This window comes from Stegostoma tigrinum, chromosome 17, assembly GCF_030684315.1.
Source record: "Stegostoma tigrinum isolate sSteTig4 chromosome 17, sSteTig4.hap1, whole genome shotgun sequence".
Classification (NCBI taxonomy): domain Eukaryota; kingdom Metazoa; phylum Chordata; class Chondrichthyes; order Orectolobiformes; family Stegostomatidae; genus Stegostoma; species Stegostoma tigrinum.
The window spans coordinates 25,301,388-25,317,980 of NC_081370.1; the positions used below are offsets into that span (position 1 = coordinate 25,301,388).

Genomic DNA, 16,593 nt, shown 5'->3' on the forward strand with positions numbered 1-16,593 from the left:
TCTAAACTAAAGAACGTAACAAAGTTTAAAATTAATCTTAAAATAAAACACTTTGTAAAAGCAAACCTAATATAACTGCTGTTTAAAATGGATCCTTTATTATGGAGTTGACGATTATTGTTAATCTTTAAAATATATGAAATAATTGAACTGAAAGTTTGAATTTTTATCTGTTTTAATGGCGAGTATCCAATTACATTGCTATGGTTACTGCTGCAAATATCTTTAATCATTAGCACATTGTGACCTTGAAGTACATAGTTTCTAGGCTTACCTTGAAATATAAAGGTTCTTTTTGTATTAACCAAAGTTATAATTGCTTTGATTAAAACAGTTAGTAGGATTACAACTAACTTGTATAATTTTGTGTTAAATTGTGCTGGTGTCCCAATTGTTTAGCAAACCTTGCGCCAATATTGCTTAACACTTTAAGTTCTGCACCTTGTTGTTCCAGAATAAAAAATATGAACTGGAAGATATAATTCAAAAGATGTTCAAGTAATAGAAGGAAATCATATCTAATATATTGATCCAACTGATTCTTTAAATCAACTTTAACTCTGATATTCGAGGTTGATGATTGTATATGTCATTGAAAACCTCTGTTCCTAGCTGGACAGATATGGCATGGGGTGAAACAAAAGTTTGTAAATTTATGGGGCAGGTTAAAATACGATGTTTGAATTTCTAATCAGTGGTATTTACACAATACCTGTTTTTTCCTGTGTAAGCAGAAAATATAGGAAATTGTCTTCCTCTTATGACCATCAGTGTTCAATTAATCCTTTTTAATCCCATGTAAGATCACATGCTAAATTGATATTTAATTATACCAAACAGGCAGATGAAAGCATTTTTGCTTTGTGGACACCGTTTCAAATTAAGGGCAACCCAACTAACTCCATCTATCAAAGACTATTACTTATAGATACTCTTCCACATCGGAGAGTATGAACTAAACTATCCACCCCAATGTTTTCAATCCTAAAAAGGGAGTTGGGCTTTTCATTGTATTTTTTACTATTGTGTAATATGCTACTGCTGCATGTCACAAGGTCTCTCAAAGTAGGGGTGTAATCTCTTTTGACTATTTGGCCATTAAAAATATTATCTATTTCACAATGTTACTTTCTGTTTTGCTTTGAAACTAGATGTAAGTGAATTAAAATCATCTGCCTGATATAAATATATTTACAGAATGATTTTCACTGCACTATTTAAACCAACATAACATCACTAGATAAAGGGACAACCTTTTTTACACTAAGATAACATGGTCTCGACCCGAAACATCAACTTTCCTGCTCCTCTGATGCTGCTTGGCCTGCTGTGTTCATTCAGCTTTACACCGTGTTATCTCAGATTCTCCAGCATCGGCAGTTCCTACTATCTCTGTAACCTTTTTTACACTCTTGGGTTGCTATGTATATCTTCCATCTATGTTCCCTCTTGGAGGGTGATTGTGCTCTTTTCTTGGTATAATTCCTGATAGCCCACAGTGTTAATATTGTTAGAGATTACAAACAAAATCTCAATCGCTGTTCTACAAGTTTTAGGTTTGATTGCGCTCTTAAATATTATGTCATGTGAATGTCAGTAAAAGTATAATGTTCTCAAACAATAAATTGTCAAATGTTATCACACGAATTAATAGGATTCAACTGAACTGACCTCGACAAACACAACTGTTGAGTGTACCAATGCACTCACAAGTAGGAGGATTCTGGACATTAAATTGATACTGTAAATCTGTAGACTGAAACAATAGGGCAGATTTTCTTTTGGTCAGACAGTTGTTATTCCAGCGTAGATGGGAATTGCACAAGGGACACTGAAGAATCCTCTTTGTAGCAGATTCTGAAGGAATTGCCTGGGGAATTATATTTTCCCCGAGAGCAACTCCCCTATGCCTCAAACCTTACTGAAGATTCCATTAAAATAAGAGACTTCTGGTGGTTCCAATGAAATTTAGTTAAATAATTACTCAAGAAATGTTAGAGTATTAATTACACAATAGTGTAATGTCACCACACTCCCCTGCATCCAGCACCCCCTGCCCCTGCATCAGAACCTGACAAACCCCACTCTGTCACTGCCACTGGACCCATTCCACCTCTCTCCACCCACTGTAGGACCTGACCCTGAACCAAACTGTCCCATACCCCTAGAGCTGACCACCCATTGCCTTCCCATCACTAGACCCAACCCAATCTAAACCCTCTCACTCCCAAAGGGCCTGACATGATTCTTCTACTGCCAGACTCAAAACAGCACAGTTTGCAAACACCTAATTGATCAGTTAACATTCATGGAAAGAACAGACAAGCTGATGATCTACTGTGTCCTCAAAAGGCATTAAGATAGCCCTTGAATGATTTTGCTTAAGGGCAAACTTATCATGCCAGTAATTACACACTCACTATTATGTGGAGGCAAAGAAGAAGCAATAAGGATGTCCTAACAAGAATCAAATATGGAAGAAATCCGATTGACATCATCAAGATTCGGAAATGGAGTTACTTCGGTCAGCTGTTAAGACACAAAACTATACACAGGGCACATGAATAAAACATATCTAACAGAATCTAACAGAGCCAAAGAAGTCCAAGAGTTTCCTAAATAAGCAACATCACAGAATGAGTAAACTTGAGCTATCAGTACAAACAGCTTACAGTGTAAGCAACTGGCACAACATTGTATCCAAAGCTCTTCAAGAGGAAGGAACCTTCTTCTCTGTTCAATACATATATCTTCCAAAATGTTCTAAAGTGGAAAAATCTGATCAAATGTTATTGTACTCTGCAGAGATTACTATTTCTGCTTTTGGCGTGCACTTGGATAGAAGTGCAGAAACCAGACTTGATAAAGGGACACTTATTTGTATAGCATGAGAAGAGTGTGCTGATTGGTTAAACCATCATTAGCATGGAGATGCAATCCTACAAATCACTACAGGTGAGTTGCTGTAGATGGCTGTAAAGGTGATGTGTAAATCAGCACATGGTTCTCAGAAATATGTAGTTTTTAACAGCAATGTGCATTACTAGGATGTGCCGAGATTACCTTGGCTTAAACTGCACATAGTTACATAAAGCAGATTCTGGAAGAATCTGAAGAAGAGTCATACCAGAGCTATCAAGTTTCTCCAACATTCTCTGTGTTTGTTTCATGTGAAGTAGATACTTCATTAAAGGAAAATAAGTGATTGTGACATTAAAGGGAGGGTTCCTCAAGCAATGCCCCTTCAAACAATAAATCTTTCGTCTAAAATGTATTCAAAAGGTTTTGTCAATGATTGACTTTTGAAGAAGTCACAACTAAGTTCTCCTAGAGGCTGTAAATTCAATTATCCGATGCTCCAGTGAAATTGAAGTGGTGTGCCTCAGAATAAGCTTTGTCATAGGGTTTCTTTTTATTATGGATGGCAAAGCAGTTCTGTACTTCAGGGGTAAGTGACTACTATTCACACTTAAATACTCAAGAAAATGGTGTCATCATTAACCTGACACATTTACTCTCTTTCTTGCCATAATTGTTTTCAGACTAAGTATTGTCAACATTTGCTTTTTCTATTTTCAGGTGTCATATTTTTCTGTTATAGTTTCTCCTGATCTATTGCCTGGCAGAACAGACTCAAGTATTTGTACGTCTAATTGAAAACACAACATAAATAGATCAACCTGAGGGATAGCACCAATGGACAAGCAATTGCCTATTGGATACAATCTATATCTGTGAAGTTTAGGGTGATAAACATTTGAGGACCTGTGAGCAAATAAATCAATGTTTGAAACTATGTTCAAAATGAGATCATGATAGCTGCAAGATAATAAAATGTGAGGCTGGATGAACACAGCAGGCCAAGCAGCATCTCAGGAGCACAAAAGCTGACGTTTCGGGCCTAGACCCTTCATCAGAGAGGGGGATGGGGGGAGGGAACTGGAATAAATAGGGAGAGAGGGGGAGGCGGACCGAAGATGGAGAGTAAAGAAGATAGGTGGAGAGGGTGTAGGTGGGGAGGTAGGGAGGGGATAGGTCAGTCCAGGGAAGACGGACAGGTCAAGGAGGTGGGATGAGGTTAGTAGGTAGCTGGGGGTGCGGCTTGGGGTGGGAGGAAGGGATGGGTGAGAGGAAGAACCGGTTAGGGAGGCAGAGACAGGTTGGACTGGTTTTGGGATGCAATGGGTGGGGGGGAAGAGCTGGGCTGGTTGTGTGGTGCAGTGGGGGGAGGGGATGAACTGGGCTGGTTGAGGGATGTTCATCCCCTCCCAGTTCATCCCCTCCCCCCACTGCACCACACAACCAGCCCAGCTCTTCCCCCCCACCCACTGCATCCCAAAACCAGTCCAACCTGTCTCTGCCTCCCTAACCGGTTCTTCCTCTCACCCATCCCTTCCTCCCACCCCAAGCCGCACCCCCAGCTACCTACTAACCTCATCCCACCTCCTTGACCTGTCCGTCTTCCCTGGACTGACCTATCCCCTCCCTACCTCCCCACCTACACCCTCTCCACCTATCTTCTTTACTCTCCATCTTCGGTCCGCCTCCCCCTCTCTCCCTATTTATTCCAGTTCCCTCCCCCCATCCCCCTCTCTGATGAAGGGTCTAGGCCCGAAACGTCAGCTTTTGTGCTCCTGAGATGCTGCTTGGCCTGCTGTGTTCATCCAGCCTCACATTTTATTATCTTGGAATCTCCAGCATCTGCAGTTCCCATTATCTCATGATAGCTGCAGTTCATTTCAGAGCCATTAGGTGAGAATACTATCCTGTACCTAACCACTGATTTTAAGCATCAGTTTTAGCTTGTATCAGCCTTTTTGTCAATTCTATACCAAAAGTTAAGAACATTAGAGGTGAACTTGGGGACTGGGTGAGGATATAGTTAGATATCCGAAACAACCAGGGAACAGGACAAGGCTCATAAAGAGATGTCGGTTTTCCAGGGGTCAATATTACACTTGTGCCTTATTACAGATGGTACAGATGAGGATTTTGTTGGGACAGGTGCTTGAGGCATTGGCAACCTGCTTGATGATTGCAATCACCATCAAGGTGTCTGGATAAATACAGCACCCATTCAAACACAGGGATCTGCGCAGAGCTTTGAGCCCATCCTTTTTGGTATGGTACTGGTGTTTAACTCAATAGGAATACTGTGGACTTAACCATGGTTCAGCACCTGATGTCTTAGTTTCTGTAATAACACAACCAAAATCCATCCAATCTCTGCCTGGTGTAGTGAAATTCAGACTGAAATTACATAATGCTGAACCCCCCTTGCAGATCATATTGGTGTCATTAAGGCTGTTAATACCAGTGTGCAAAATATTGCCAATTTGTCCTCTGACAAGTTAGTGGACAAATGAGGTGCTTCCCCAAAGGAGCGCCAATGTCTCTATGGATCACAAAGCTGCCGATTTCTCTCAGGATGGCTGCGTTCATCCTTTCACCTCTGGCACACCTCCAATGCCATTGCTTTTACCTGCAAGCCAACGCACACCACTTTGTGTGGAAAGAGTCTGAATCTTAGACCTAGATCTGATCAAGCTGGTTTTCCCAAGGCTATCTACATTCTCTGAAAGTCGGCAACTTGCCACCAGCCTGGCCTAAAGTTACTTGGGTTAGCAGCATGTACACTAGACAATGCAAAGGCATTAAATGAATGCTCAAGAGGGATCAGTTAACATTTTTATGCAATACCCCATGATTGAATTTGTAAGTTTGGTTTGAAATGTTTGTTCACTGGTGCTTTTATTTTTGTATTGTGGCCAAGTGAGTATCATGTTAGTGGCAGAGGGAAGGCAGGTTTGGGACTGTCGGTTAGTGGGAACAGAACTGTAGAAATGTTACAGCATGGAAAGAGCCCATCATGACATCATGGGTAATCAGCCAATTATGATTGGGCCAGCTGAATAAACAATCTGCCCATTGTTTGTACTCCTTCCAGCTCATGGCCTGTAGGCTTATGCTTCAGGTGCAGATCCAGGCTCCTTTTGGATACCAGCCTCTGGCTGAACAAATCTTTTCTTTCGGACCCCTCTAATCCTTCCATGAGTCACTTTAATTCTGTGCCACTTGCTAGTTGACCATTCTGCTAGTGGAAATAGGTTTTCCCTGCCCACTGTATCCAAGCCCCGTTTTACTTTGTACACCTTGATTAAGTCACCCATCAGCCTCCTGTATTGAAAGATAACAATATAAGCCTAACCAATTTTCTCTTGTATCTGCAATTTTCAAGCCATGGCATCATTCTTGTAAATCTCTTCTGTATTCTTTCTGGAGCAATTATATCCCTCCTGTGAACTGAAACATCCACTTTCCTGCTCTGATGCTGCCCGGCCTGCTGTGTTCCTCCAGCTCCGTAATGTGTTGTCTCTTTATGCTTCCTGTAATGTGGTGACCAGAACAATGCAGAAAGCTGTACCTGTGGCCTAACCAGTGTCATATGTGGTTCCAGCATTCATCCCTCCTCTTGTACCTTACTCATCTTGGCAACTTCAGGGACTAATGGAACTACACTCCAAGGTCTCTCACTTCCTCTATCTCTCTCAGTAACTTCTGATTTATTGTGCATTCCCTTATTTTTGTTGACCTTTTCCGAATACGTAACCTTGCACATGTTTGAAAAATGAATTCCCTTCCAATTTTCCCCTTGCACAAATAATCCATTGATTTTGATATCGTCAGAAAATATTGCATGAAGTAGTTTTAAGGCCTTAACTGACTACAGTTTGAGTAACTGAAGCAGAGCATTAATGGGTGCATTGTCCATAGCAACGTTCCTACAAATCAGAGCCAACTTTCCAAACAACCGGTATTCTCCTCACACACAATATACATGTGTTATTTTCGCTTGAATTCGTGTTTTATGGGACTGTCCTGATGAGTGCAAGACCTAAGGCTTCTGGGTGATGGTGAAGGTACAATGGTTTCAGGACTCTGTGGACATCTGTGTGTCGCTCCTGACTGAACACAGCATTCAGAATGATGTGATAATGGGAACTGCAGACGCTGGAGAATCCAAGATAACAAAGTGTGGAGCTGGATGAACACAGCAGGCTAAGCAGCATCTCAGGAGCACAAAAGCTGACGTTTTGGGCTTAGACCCTTCACCAGAAAGAGTCTCTCTGATGAAGGGTCTAGGCCCGAAACGTTAGCTTTTGTGCTCCTGAGATGCTGCTTGGCCTGCTGTGTTCATCCAGCTCCACAGTTTGTTATTCAGGATGATGTAGTTGGCACTCTAATGCATCAGAGGGCTCGGTGTTTAATTCAGAGATAGTTAAACTCAAGTCCCCCAGTGATATTATTGAAACTTAAGCAGGTTAGTCAACCACAACCTGCCTTCAGATCTATTGGAACACTACTACCCTCAAATGGCTGTCTGGTCCCTATTTTACTGATCAATCGCTTTTCGACCATGTGAGGCATCTTCCTATCTTGTCTAAGCCCTCATTAGCTTAACCTCTCACTCAGAGAAGATGAGATTCTTCTCATCTGCAATTATTTACCTGTTCTCAGAACTTCCTGTTTGCCTTGTAAGTCTGGAGAGAACTCACCTGGCTATTTTTTGCTACATCTGCATCAATTGCTGCAATTTAGTACCCTAGCTGTCTTTTGACTCTGAGTGAAACATCCTACTCAGAATCTGCCCATTAGTTTGGGAGCCCTCCAGGTTCCCATCTAACTTAGCTATGAAGGGGTCTGCACGTACAATCTCAGGTGTCCTCTATCCAACTCTTGATTTCTATGCACTCTGCCATGACTCCTTCTACTCTTTTTCTTGGTCTGAGTTCAGCCTTTTTAATTCCTGAAACAATTTTGGATGCCACTGACCCCTGCAGGACCATTTAACTGCGTCTAACTTCCTGCAGAACCTTGCTGAAGCAGCAATTTCTGAGCCACTCCAACCCTTTCCCTAGGAGGTAGGTGGAGATCTCTTTATTCAGTGGGTCCCTTTAACACATTTATTTCATTTGGTTCCTCGTGACCCTTTTAACTTTGGCAGGCTCTAGCTTGTGGGCCTTCAATTCCTATGAATGCTTAACTTCCTTTGTGGAAACCCTTTGGCTTTATTACGACTCATTTGGTGGCCAGGCATTCCTGAGTGGGAAGCTTATCACTGCAACCAGTATCTTTGGAATCACTTTTCTGATGCCAGGTCCCAAGACTAAATTGCAGGCAAACATGGTTAAGGGGAACAGAAGTACACTCTTCACTCACTTCCCTGAGTGAGTCCTTGGCTTTCAGAGCAAGGGCAAGGTTTGAAATCCTATTTGACATTAAGGATTGGTTAGTCCCAAATTTCTCTGAGTAAAGCTTGTTCACTTTTGGGGACAGAAATAGGTACACTAATGCCACAAGGATAAAACTCTTACAGCTTTCAGCAAGCTTCCTGAGCAAGTCACACATAAGACAAATTCTCCCAGGTGGCTAGATTTTGCTTCCCCTGCTGGGATATTGCTCTCAGGACTGATTATTGGACTTCCACCATTCCTACCGACTTTCCTTTTAACCTGCAACATTCCTGCATTTTACAGCAGTGAGAACACATGGGTTTCCAGGGATTCTCCTTTTGGGTTTGGGTGGACTTTGCATATCCTCATATGCACTCGCCTTTATTTCTGTCTTTGCCTTCTTACCAACCCACTGACTTTGGAGGCTCAAATCAATAGCAGCAGCTGTGGTTTCTCTAGCTCTGTGAACTCTCTATTCCTCCAAATATATTCCTTGGTTATGGAATTGGCAATTTTTAAATTCTTCTGGCTGTATCATTGCATGTAATTGATCAAGGTGCATTTTTTTTCGAACAGAGCGGGCTCACCAGTCAAAAGCAATTTACCTTTATCTTTTTGAACTCCAGACAGGTCTACATGCATTTGTTTTGAATATGATTGAATTACTGCTGATGTACTTCCAGGGCCAACTGATACACAGTAAGGATGGTAACTTTTGTCTTCTTCGAGTCAGCAGACGTTCAGGGGTTAGCGTGGAACAGACCCCTTGAAAGTTTCCTGGTAACTGACTCGGAATCACAAGGAGTCATATTTCTTGCAACAACGCTGCTACCCTTCCAAAAGTAGTGGAAAAGAACTTCATATCACTATCTTCAAATTTAGAAACATACGTAATGTATTTAAATGCATCTAACCCGGTTCTGGGTTGCGATGTTAACATATGAAGAGGGGTTTTGATGAGCAGTTTCAATCTGAGTCAGTCCTTTCTGAGCCTGTAAAGCCATTTCCAGCTCTTGGAGGTGGCAAGTTCTTTCCTTCTCCATTTCCCTTCTCTCTCTCTCTTCCTTGACTCTCTCTTCCTTCTCCTTTGCTCTCTTTTAAACTCAAGCCGTGTTGAAGTTTTTCTAGTTGGTTGACAGGATGTTGATCAGTTTTCAATTCTAAATCCTTAACTGCCTGCTTTAATTATGGACTGCATTCCAGGTGCTGAGCCAGCATTTTAAGGATTTAAGATAACAAAGTGTGGAACTGGATGAACACGGCAGGCCAAGCAGCATCTCAGGAGCACAAAAGCTGACGTTTCGGGCCTGGACCCTTCATCAGAGACGGGGATGGGGAGAGGGAACTGGAACAAATAGGGAGAGGGGGGAGGCGGACCGAAGATGGAGAGAAAAGAAGATAGGTGGAGAGGAGAGTATAGGTGGGGAGGTAGGGAGGGGATAGGTCAGTCCAGGGAAGATGGACAGGTCAAGGAGGTGGGATGAGGTTAGTAGGTAGGAAATGGAGGTGCGGCTTGGGGTGTGAGGAAGGGATGGGTGAGAGGAAGAACAGGTTAGGGAGGCAGAGACAGGCTGGACTGGTTTTGGGGTGCAGTGGGGGGAGGGGAAGAACTGGGCTGGTTTTGGGATGCAGTGGAGGAAGGGGAGATTTTGAAGCTTGTGAAGTCCACGTTGATACCATTGGGCTGCAGGGTTCCCCAGCAGAATATGAGTTGCTGTTCTTGCAACCTTCGGGTGGCATCATTGTGGCACTTCAGGAGGCCCATGATGGACATGTCGTCTGAGGAATGGGAGGGGGAGTTAAAATGGTTCGCAACAAACAACTGCACCTCCCAGTCGTGAACCATTTTAACTCCCCTTCCATTCCTCAGACGACACGTCCACCATGGTCCTCCTGCAGTGCCACAACGTTGGCACCCGAAGGTTGCAGGAACAGCAACTCATATTCCACTTGGGAACCCTGCAGCCTAATGGTATCAACGTGGGCTTCACAAGCTTCAAAATCTTCCCTTCACCCACTACATCCCAAAACCAGCCCAGCTCTTCCCCTCCACCCACTGCATCCCAAAACCAGCCCAGCCTGTCTCGGCTTCCCTAACCTGTTCTTCCTCTCACCCATCCCTTCCTCCCACATCAAGCCGCACCTCCATTTCCTACCTACCACCTCATCCCGCCTCCTTGACCTGTCCGTCTTCCCTGGACTGACCTATCCCCTCCCTACCTCCCCACCTATACTCTCCTCTCTACCTATCTTCTTTTCTCTCCATCTTCGGTCCACCTCCCCCCTCTCCCTATTTATTCCAGTTCCCTGTCCCCATCCCCCTCTCTGATGAAGGGTCTAGGCCCGAAACGTCAGCTTTTGTCCTCCTGAGATGCTGCTTGGCCTGCTGTGTTCATCCAGCTCCACACTTTGTTATCTTGGATTCTACAGCATTTGCAGTTCCCAAAGTCACATTTTAAGGATTTAATTCCATTTTAATTCGCTGGGCAGTTTCACTTAGAACCCACATAGCTACTGCCCTTAACTGTGCTCGGCATGAATGATTTAAAAGAGGGAGAAAGTGGAGTATAAAAGAAAACTTGCCATTAATATTAAAACAGATAGTAAAAAAGTTTGTACAAGTTTTTAAATAGAAAAAGAGTAACAAAAGCTCTTGCTGGTTCTCTAGAACAGTGGATCCCAACCATTGTAATGGTTGCATGCTTCAGTGAGACAAACAATTCCACATCACACCAACCTTCTGCAGAATTGATTGCTTATAAATGTCATATTTCCTTGCATTTACTATGGTTATGATCTCACGTGACAGGCTTGCAATGTGGTGCATACAAGAAGCTAAAGAAGGATTAAACTCATTAGTGTTCCAAATTCATCAGCATCAACACCGTCTTCGACTGCGAACACAGGCAAATGTTCAAAATCTATTCAACTCAACTATTTCTAACTATTCATGAGCAATGGGTCAGAACAAAATACAATGTAGAGCATATTATAATTTACAGGGTTAATGGGAAATCTTGGTCTGTGTATATGTGCAGATCCAGGGAGGAATTGATGAAAGGCGCAGCTGCACATCTTGCTCCGTTAACAACCACTCCCTCCTGTTATTTTTCATGTATACCAGTGTTGAAAATGCTCACTTGCAGAGATTTGTTGTTGCAAACGGCAAGAGTACAGTAATAGCAGGGTCAGAGATCAAATTACTCATGCAGCCAAAACATACACAAAGACGCCTATCTAAACTTTAGCTTCAATGTGCAATCTATCTGTAGCTCGGCGTATTCCTCTTTTTCTTTTAATGTCAGCTTTTGAGATGAATCAGAAGACAGTGAGCAAAGCAGATCACGTATCAAGTCATAATTTTCCAGATTTGTTGATGTTGAAGCTGTGTTTGAACTTCTCTTGGAGGTGCTTTGAGATGTTTGAACGTGAGGCTGTACATCTTGACAGCTGTGTCTGCTGTTTATTGGAAACATCGCAAGTGAAATCCCTGTCATTGCCTTCTGCCAAAGCCCTAGTTTTAACCTGAAACCTTGAAGTTTATCTGTGATAGCCAGGACTGTCTTGTTCTTCTTCTGTAGTATTCAGCTCAATCAGATGTCAGATAAGGTATGTGAGCTTAGCCCACCAGTAATCATCAGGTAGTAACTCTTTGTACAGCAGTTCATACATGTTGAACCATTTATCCTTTTTCTCCAGAGCTCATGAGCACAGTACAGAACTTTCAACCACAATAATCATTGATATGTAAGTAAATTCTGATGCTTGGCTCCAGTTTCTGCACACAAAATAGTGAACAAACATAATTTCACCAGCTGTGGTTTTATGTAATTCATGATTTTCATGGCTTAGTCTATTTCTGCACCTTAATTTGGTGGCATTGGTTTGGTGGAAGAGGTTCAAGGTGGAGGATACAATGAATAACCTGAATGTCAGGATATTGCCCTTTTACCTTACAGACAAATCCTTCAACTTTCCTTGTCACGGAGGCTGCTCTGTCTGTGCATTGTTCCAACCACATGGTCAAATGAATTTATTTTCCCTCAAGTTACCAGAAATCTGTTACCGGAAATGTTTCTTTTTCAGTCTCATGACGTGATATCTTCTTATAAAAGAAAAACATTCTCCTCAATGAAATTCCCATTAATAGGTGTAAGGTATAAGGATATGATGAGAGGCTGGACAGGCTGGGACTTTTTTTTCCCCTGGAGCATAGAAGGCTGAGTGTTCACCTTATGGTGGTTTATAAAATCATGAGGGGCATAGATAAGGTGAATAGCCAAGGTTTTATCCCCAGGGTAGGCGAATCCAGAAATAGAGTGCATATGTTTAAGGTGAGAGGAGAAAGATTTAAAAGGAACTTGAGGGTCAATATTTTCACACAGAGGGTGTTGAGTATATGGAATGAGCTGCCAGAGGAAGTGGTAGATGAAGGTACAGTTACAACATTTAAAAGACTTTTGGACAGGTATATGGATAGGAAAGATTTAGAGGGATAAGAGTCAAAGCCAAGCAGATGGGACTAGTTCATTTTAGGAAACCTGGTTGGCATGGATGCGTTGGACCAATGGGACTGTTATGAGGAATCATTGGATAGGTTGTGCTTGCATCCATTCAGTTTCAAAGAATGAGAGATGATCTTGTTGAAACATATAAGCTCCTGAGAGGACATGTTAGGAGGGATGCTGGGAATATATTTCCTCTTATGAGGAAGACTACAAAGAGACACAGTTTGAAAATAAGAACTTTTGCCTTTAAGATGGAGATGTGGAAAAAAACATTCTCCTAAAGGGCCACTATTTTGTGGAATTTTCTTCCCAAGAAAACAGTGGCGACAGGATCATTGAATTTATTTCAGGTTGAGGCAGATAGAGTTTAGTAAACTGGAGAGAACAGGGCAATGGGGGTCCAGACTAGAAAGTGGAGTTGAGACCACAGCCAGATTGGCAATCATCTTATTGAATGGTGGAGCAGGTTTGAAAGGCGAATGACCTGCTCCTTCTCCTAAATCCTCTTTCCCATGAAGAGTTATCCATGTAAGGAAATAAAATGCATCGTCACTTAATCTTATACTCCTAGCCTCCAGGTCAGATATTGGCCCTGTGAGGATTTTAGAGGCTATTTTAGAGGCTTGGGTCCTGTAAGTGGTGAGTTGCCAGACATGAGTGGCTGTAGCCAAACAGGGGTAAATGATTTGCCAGCTGTTGGAGGATGAGGAAAATCAGATAAAGATTTTGTTGGGGGCAGCACAGAGGATAACACTGACGAACATGCACACTGAGATGTTGGATACATTGGTAGGCCTCCCACATAACTTCCTATCGTTATTGAGGAGCATTGGGGTGATGTGGCCCAAAATGACACGTGGTATTGTGAAGAGCCTGAATCCTATTCTTCCAACATGAACAATGTAGCCAGCTTTATGACAGTATGGAAAGCCGCAAGACTGGTTCTGTATCTACTAAATGCCTGCCTTGCATTCATAAAATGAGGCAATTTTTTCTATCTAAAGTACCAGTAATGCCAATACAGGCTGCAGTTTGAAAAAAAAACATGACTGAATTGTACCATATGCTGCAAAGTAACCTGCAGCCAAAACGATTTCCTACATTGTACTGTAAATCTGATAAATTAGGGTATAGTAAGACAGTGGATATACTAGGAGTCCAGTAATCCAGGGGCCTGAACTAATGATCTGATGACATAAGTTCAAATTCTACCTTACCAGCTGGTGAATTTAAATTCACTTAATTAAATAAACCCAGATAAAGAAGCTGATATCAGTAAGATGCCTATGTAATTCCAGAATCGTTACAAAACTTATCTTGATCCCTGTACTGTCCTTTTGGGAAGGAAATCTGCTGGCCTTACCGAGACTGGTATAAGTGTAACTCAAGACTTACAACAATGTTGTTGACTCTTAATTACACTGTGAAATAGCCTAGTAAACCATTCTATTAAGGATAATTAATGCTGGCTGATAAATGCTGGCCTTGTAAATGATGCCTACATCCGTGAATATGCTTTTTTAAAAATTGTGCAATATTGTGTGGGTAATCTATAAATCTATCAGTAGGAACAAACCATTTGCAGTCACTGGTGTTCTTTTTAATCAATTCTGTTTTATCTTACAGCTATAAAAGGAACATGGGTTTTACCAGGAAATTCTTAGCTGTTATTCAAAACATCAGTATTCATCTGGGTAATACAAGGAAAATTATTCTTTTGGGGGCAGCAGGCCTTTTCCTTTTGGTATCCATGATAATTCTAGGTTGGCAGATCTACCTTTACTGTAAACACAGAAAAGCGAAGAAAATTAAAGGTGAGTCCATGCTAAATTCTAGAAGTGAGATGTATGGCTCTCTTTAATACCTAGTTCTTTTACTGTAGTAAACATACTAAAATAAACATAAATGAAACCTTATTTAACACTCAACTGATACAACAAATTAGAGAAAAATGTATTACTTATTAACATTTGAATACAACTGTAAACCCAATGCCCTGCTTACACATTACAATGCACTCTCAGCAGACATGTAGTTTTGTTCTTAAAGTGCTAAACTCTTCTCAGTATTAACATGATAACTTCCCCCGACCCACCAGGGTGTTCTCCACCATCCTTCTAAAAGAAAGCTATTTCACTAAATGCTTTGTTCAATAACCAATGGGATTGTAATGACAAGATACCTTTTTGCTCATTTTGCACTCTTCAACACTTCCTGATTCTTCTTCAAGCCAGATGTTTGATGGTTAACCTTTCGCATCTACCTGGCATGGTAGCACCCATTTTTTGCTTCCCTCTTCAGATCTCCATTTTTGCCTAAGAGCCCTGTGCAAAAAAGACGCGTCCATTATCTGTGTATTACTGTGTCAAGCTGTTAAAGTTTACACCTTGCAATAAGCTCAGAACTGAGTCTTTATGCAGATTGAAACCTGGTCACTTGGGCTTTACTTAGGTTACTCCCCATTTCAAATTATCCCATTTTAGCTTAAATGAAAGGAGACAATTTAAAACATAATTGAAACATAACATATTCCCTATTAAAATGAAAAAAATTTACTGTAATACATTTTTGTACTATTATTAAGATATAATATTGGTAACACTTTAACAACTAATGTATTCATATATTACAAGTATTTTTTTCCCTCTTATTCCACATTTCAAGGTTTAACATTCTGTACCGACAACATTTGAAAGCTTATGCCATTGCAATGAATTTCATTTGACACTTCAGATATAAAGTACAATTTGAGTTCCAACTTTATTGCAAACAACAGTGCTCATCACTACTGGTGGTAACAAAGTGTGGAGCTGGATGAACACAGCAGGCCAAGCAGCATCTTAGGAACACAAAAGCAGATGTTTCGGGCTTAGACCCTTCATCAGAAAAGGGGGATGTAGAGAGGATTCTGAAATAAATAGGTAGAGAGGGGTTAGTAGGTACATCCCGCCCCCTTGACCTGTCTGTCTTCCCCCAACTGATCTATTCCCTCCCTACCTCCCCACCTATACTCTCCTCTCCACCTATCTTCTCCTCTATCTATCTTCGGTCCGCCTTCCCCTCTCTCCCTATTTATTCCAGAACCCTCTCCCCATCCCCCTCTTCTGATGAAGGGTCTATGCCCGAAACATCAGCCTTTGTGCTCCTGAGATGCTGCTTGGCCTGCTGTGTTCATCCAACTTCACACTTTGTTTTCTCGGATTCTCCAGCATTTGCAGTTCCCATTATCTATCACTACTGGTGGTTTTGCTTTCTGTCCCTCATCACAGAAAATCTCCATTGTCAATTTGCAATGTCTTTCCCACTTTCTCTTGTCTTTAGTTAAAAGATTGTCCTATTGTTTTGCAGTGTTTAGATTCTTTTATTAAAATCTGTTCTATTGCACACATTTTGAATCTTGAGATAGCAGATGTGACAGGATCAACAATTTCACAATGGTTTGGCCTGATTAACTTTGACAGGAATGACATTGGCAGCAAGGAGTTCACTTTTTATTGCAGTTTTTGATCCATTTGTTTAGGTTTTAAATCCTGTTCTCCATTCTTTTCCCAATTTGTGGATCTTTTAATGTCCAAGTTTGTGGATAAAGCGTAATTAGTCATATACTTGAATTGAACTTATCCTACTTGAATTCAAGATAATTTTTATTTAAGCTCTTTTCAGGGATTAAACCTTTCAAAGTTCTTCCCAGGAAGGAAAAATGAATATCTGCTCAAGATAATTATTTTTGTAAAGACCCATCTTGCTCACTAATGTCCTTTAGGAAAGGAAATCTGCCATCCTTATCTTGTCTAGCCTACAATGTGACACTACAGCAATATGGTTGACTCTTAACTGCCTTCTGAACAATT

General features: G+C 41.4%; 1 protein-coding gene across 7 annotated transcripts in view; it reads left to right on the top strand.

The window, feature by feature from the left end:
- syt19 (synaptotagmin XIX) overlaps positions 1 to 16,593 on the top strand; it is a 91,343-nt gene that overhangs the window by 34,054 nt on the left and 40,696 nt on the right. For 4 of the 7 annotated variants that reach the window (XM_048545200.2, XM_048545198.2, XM_048545203.2 and 1 more), the window contains exons 2-3: positions 11,934 to 11,981; positions 14,369 to 14,556. In XM_048545200.2, coding sequence (XP_048401157.1) covers positions 14,382 to 14,556 — 175 coding nt within the window. In that variant the 5' untranslated portion in view covers positions 11,934 to 11,981; positions 14,369 to 14,381. The remainder of the gene's footprint in view (positions 1 to 11,933; positions 11,982 to 14,368; positions 14,557 to 16,593) is intronic. The other 3 variants (XM_059652030.1, XM_048545202.2, XM_048545199.2) reach the window with 1 other exon arrangement.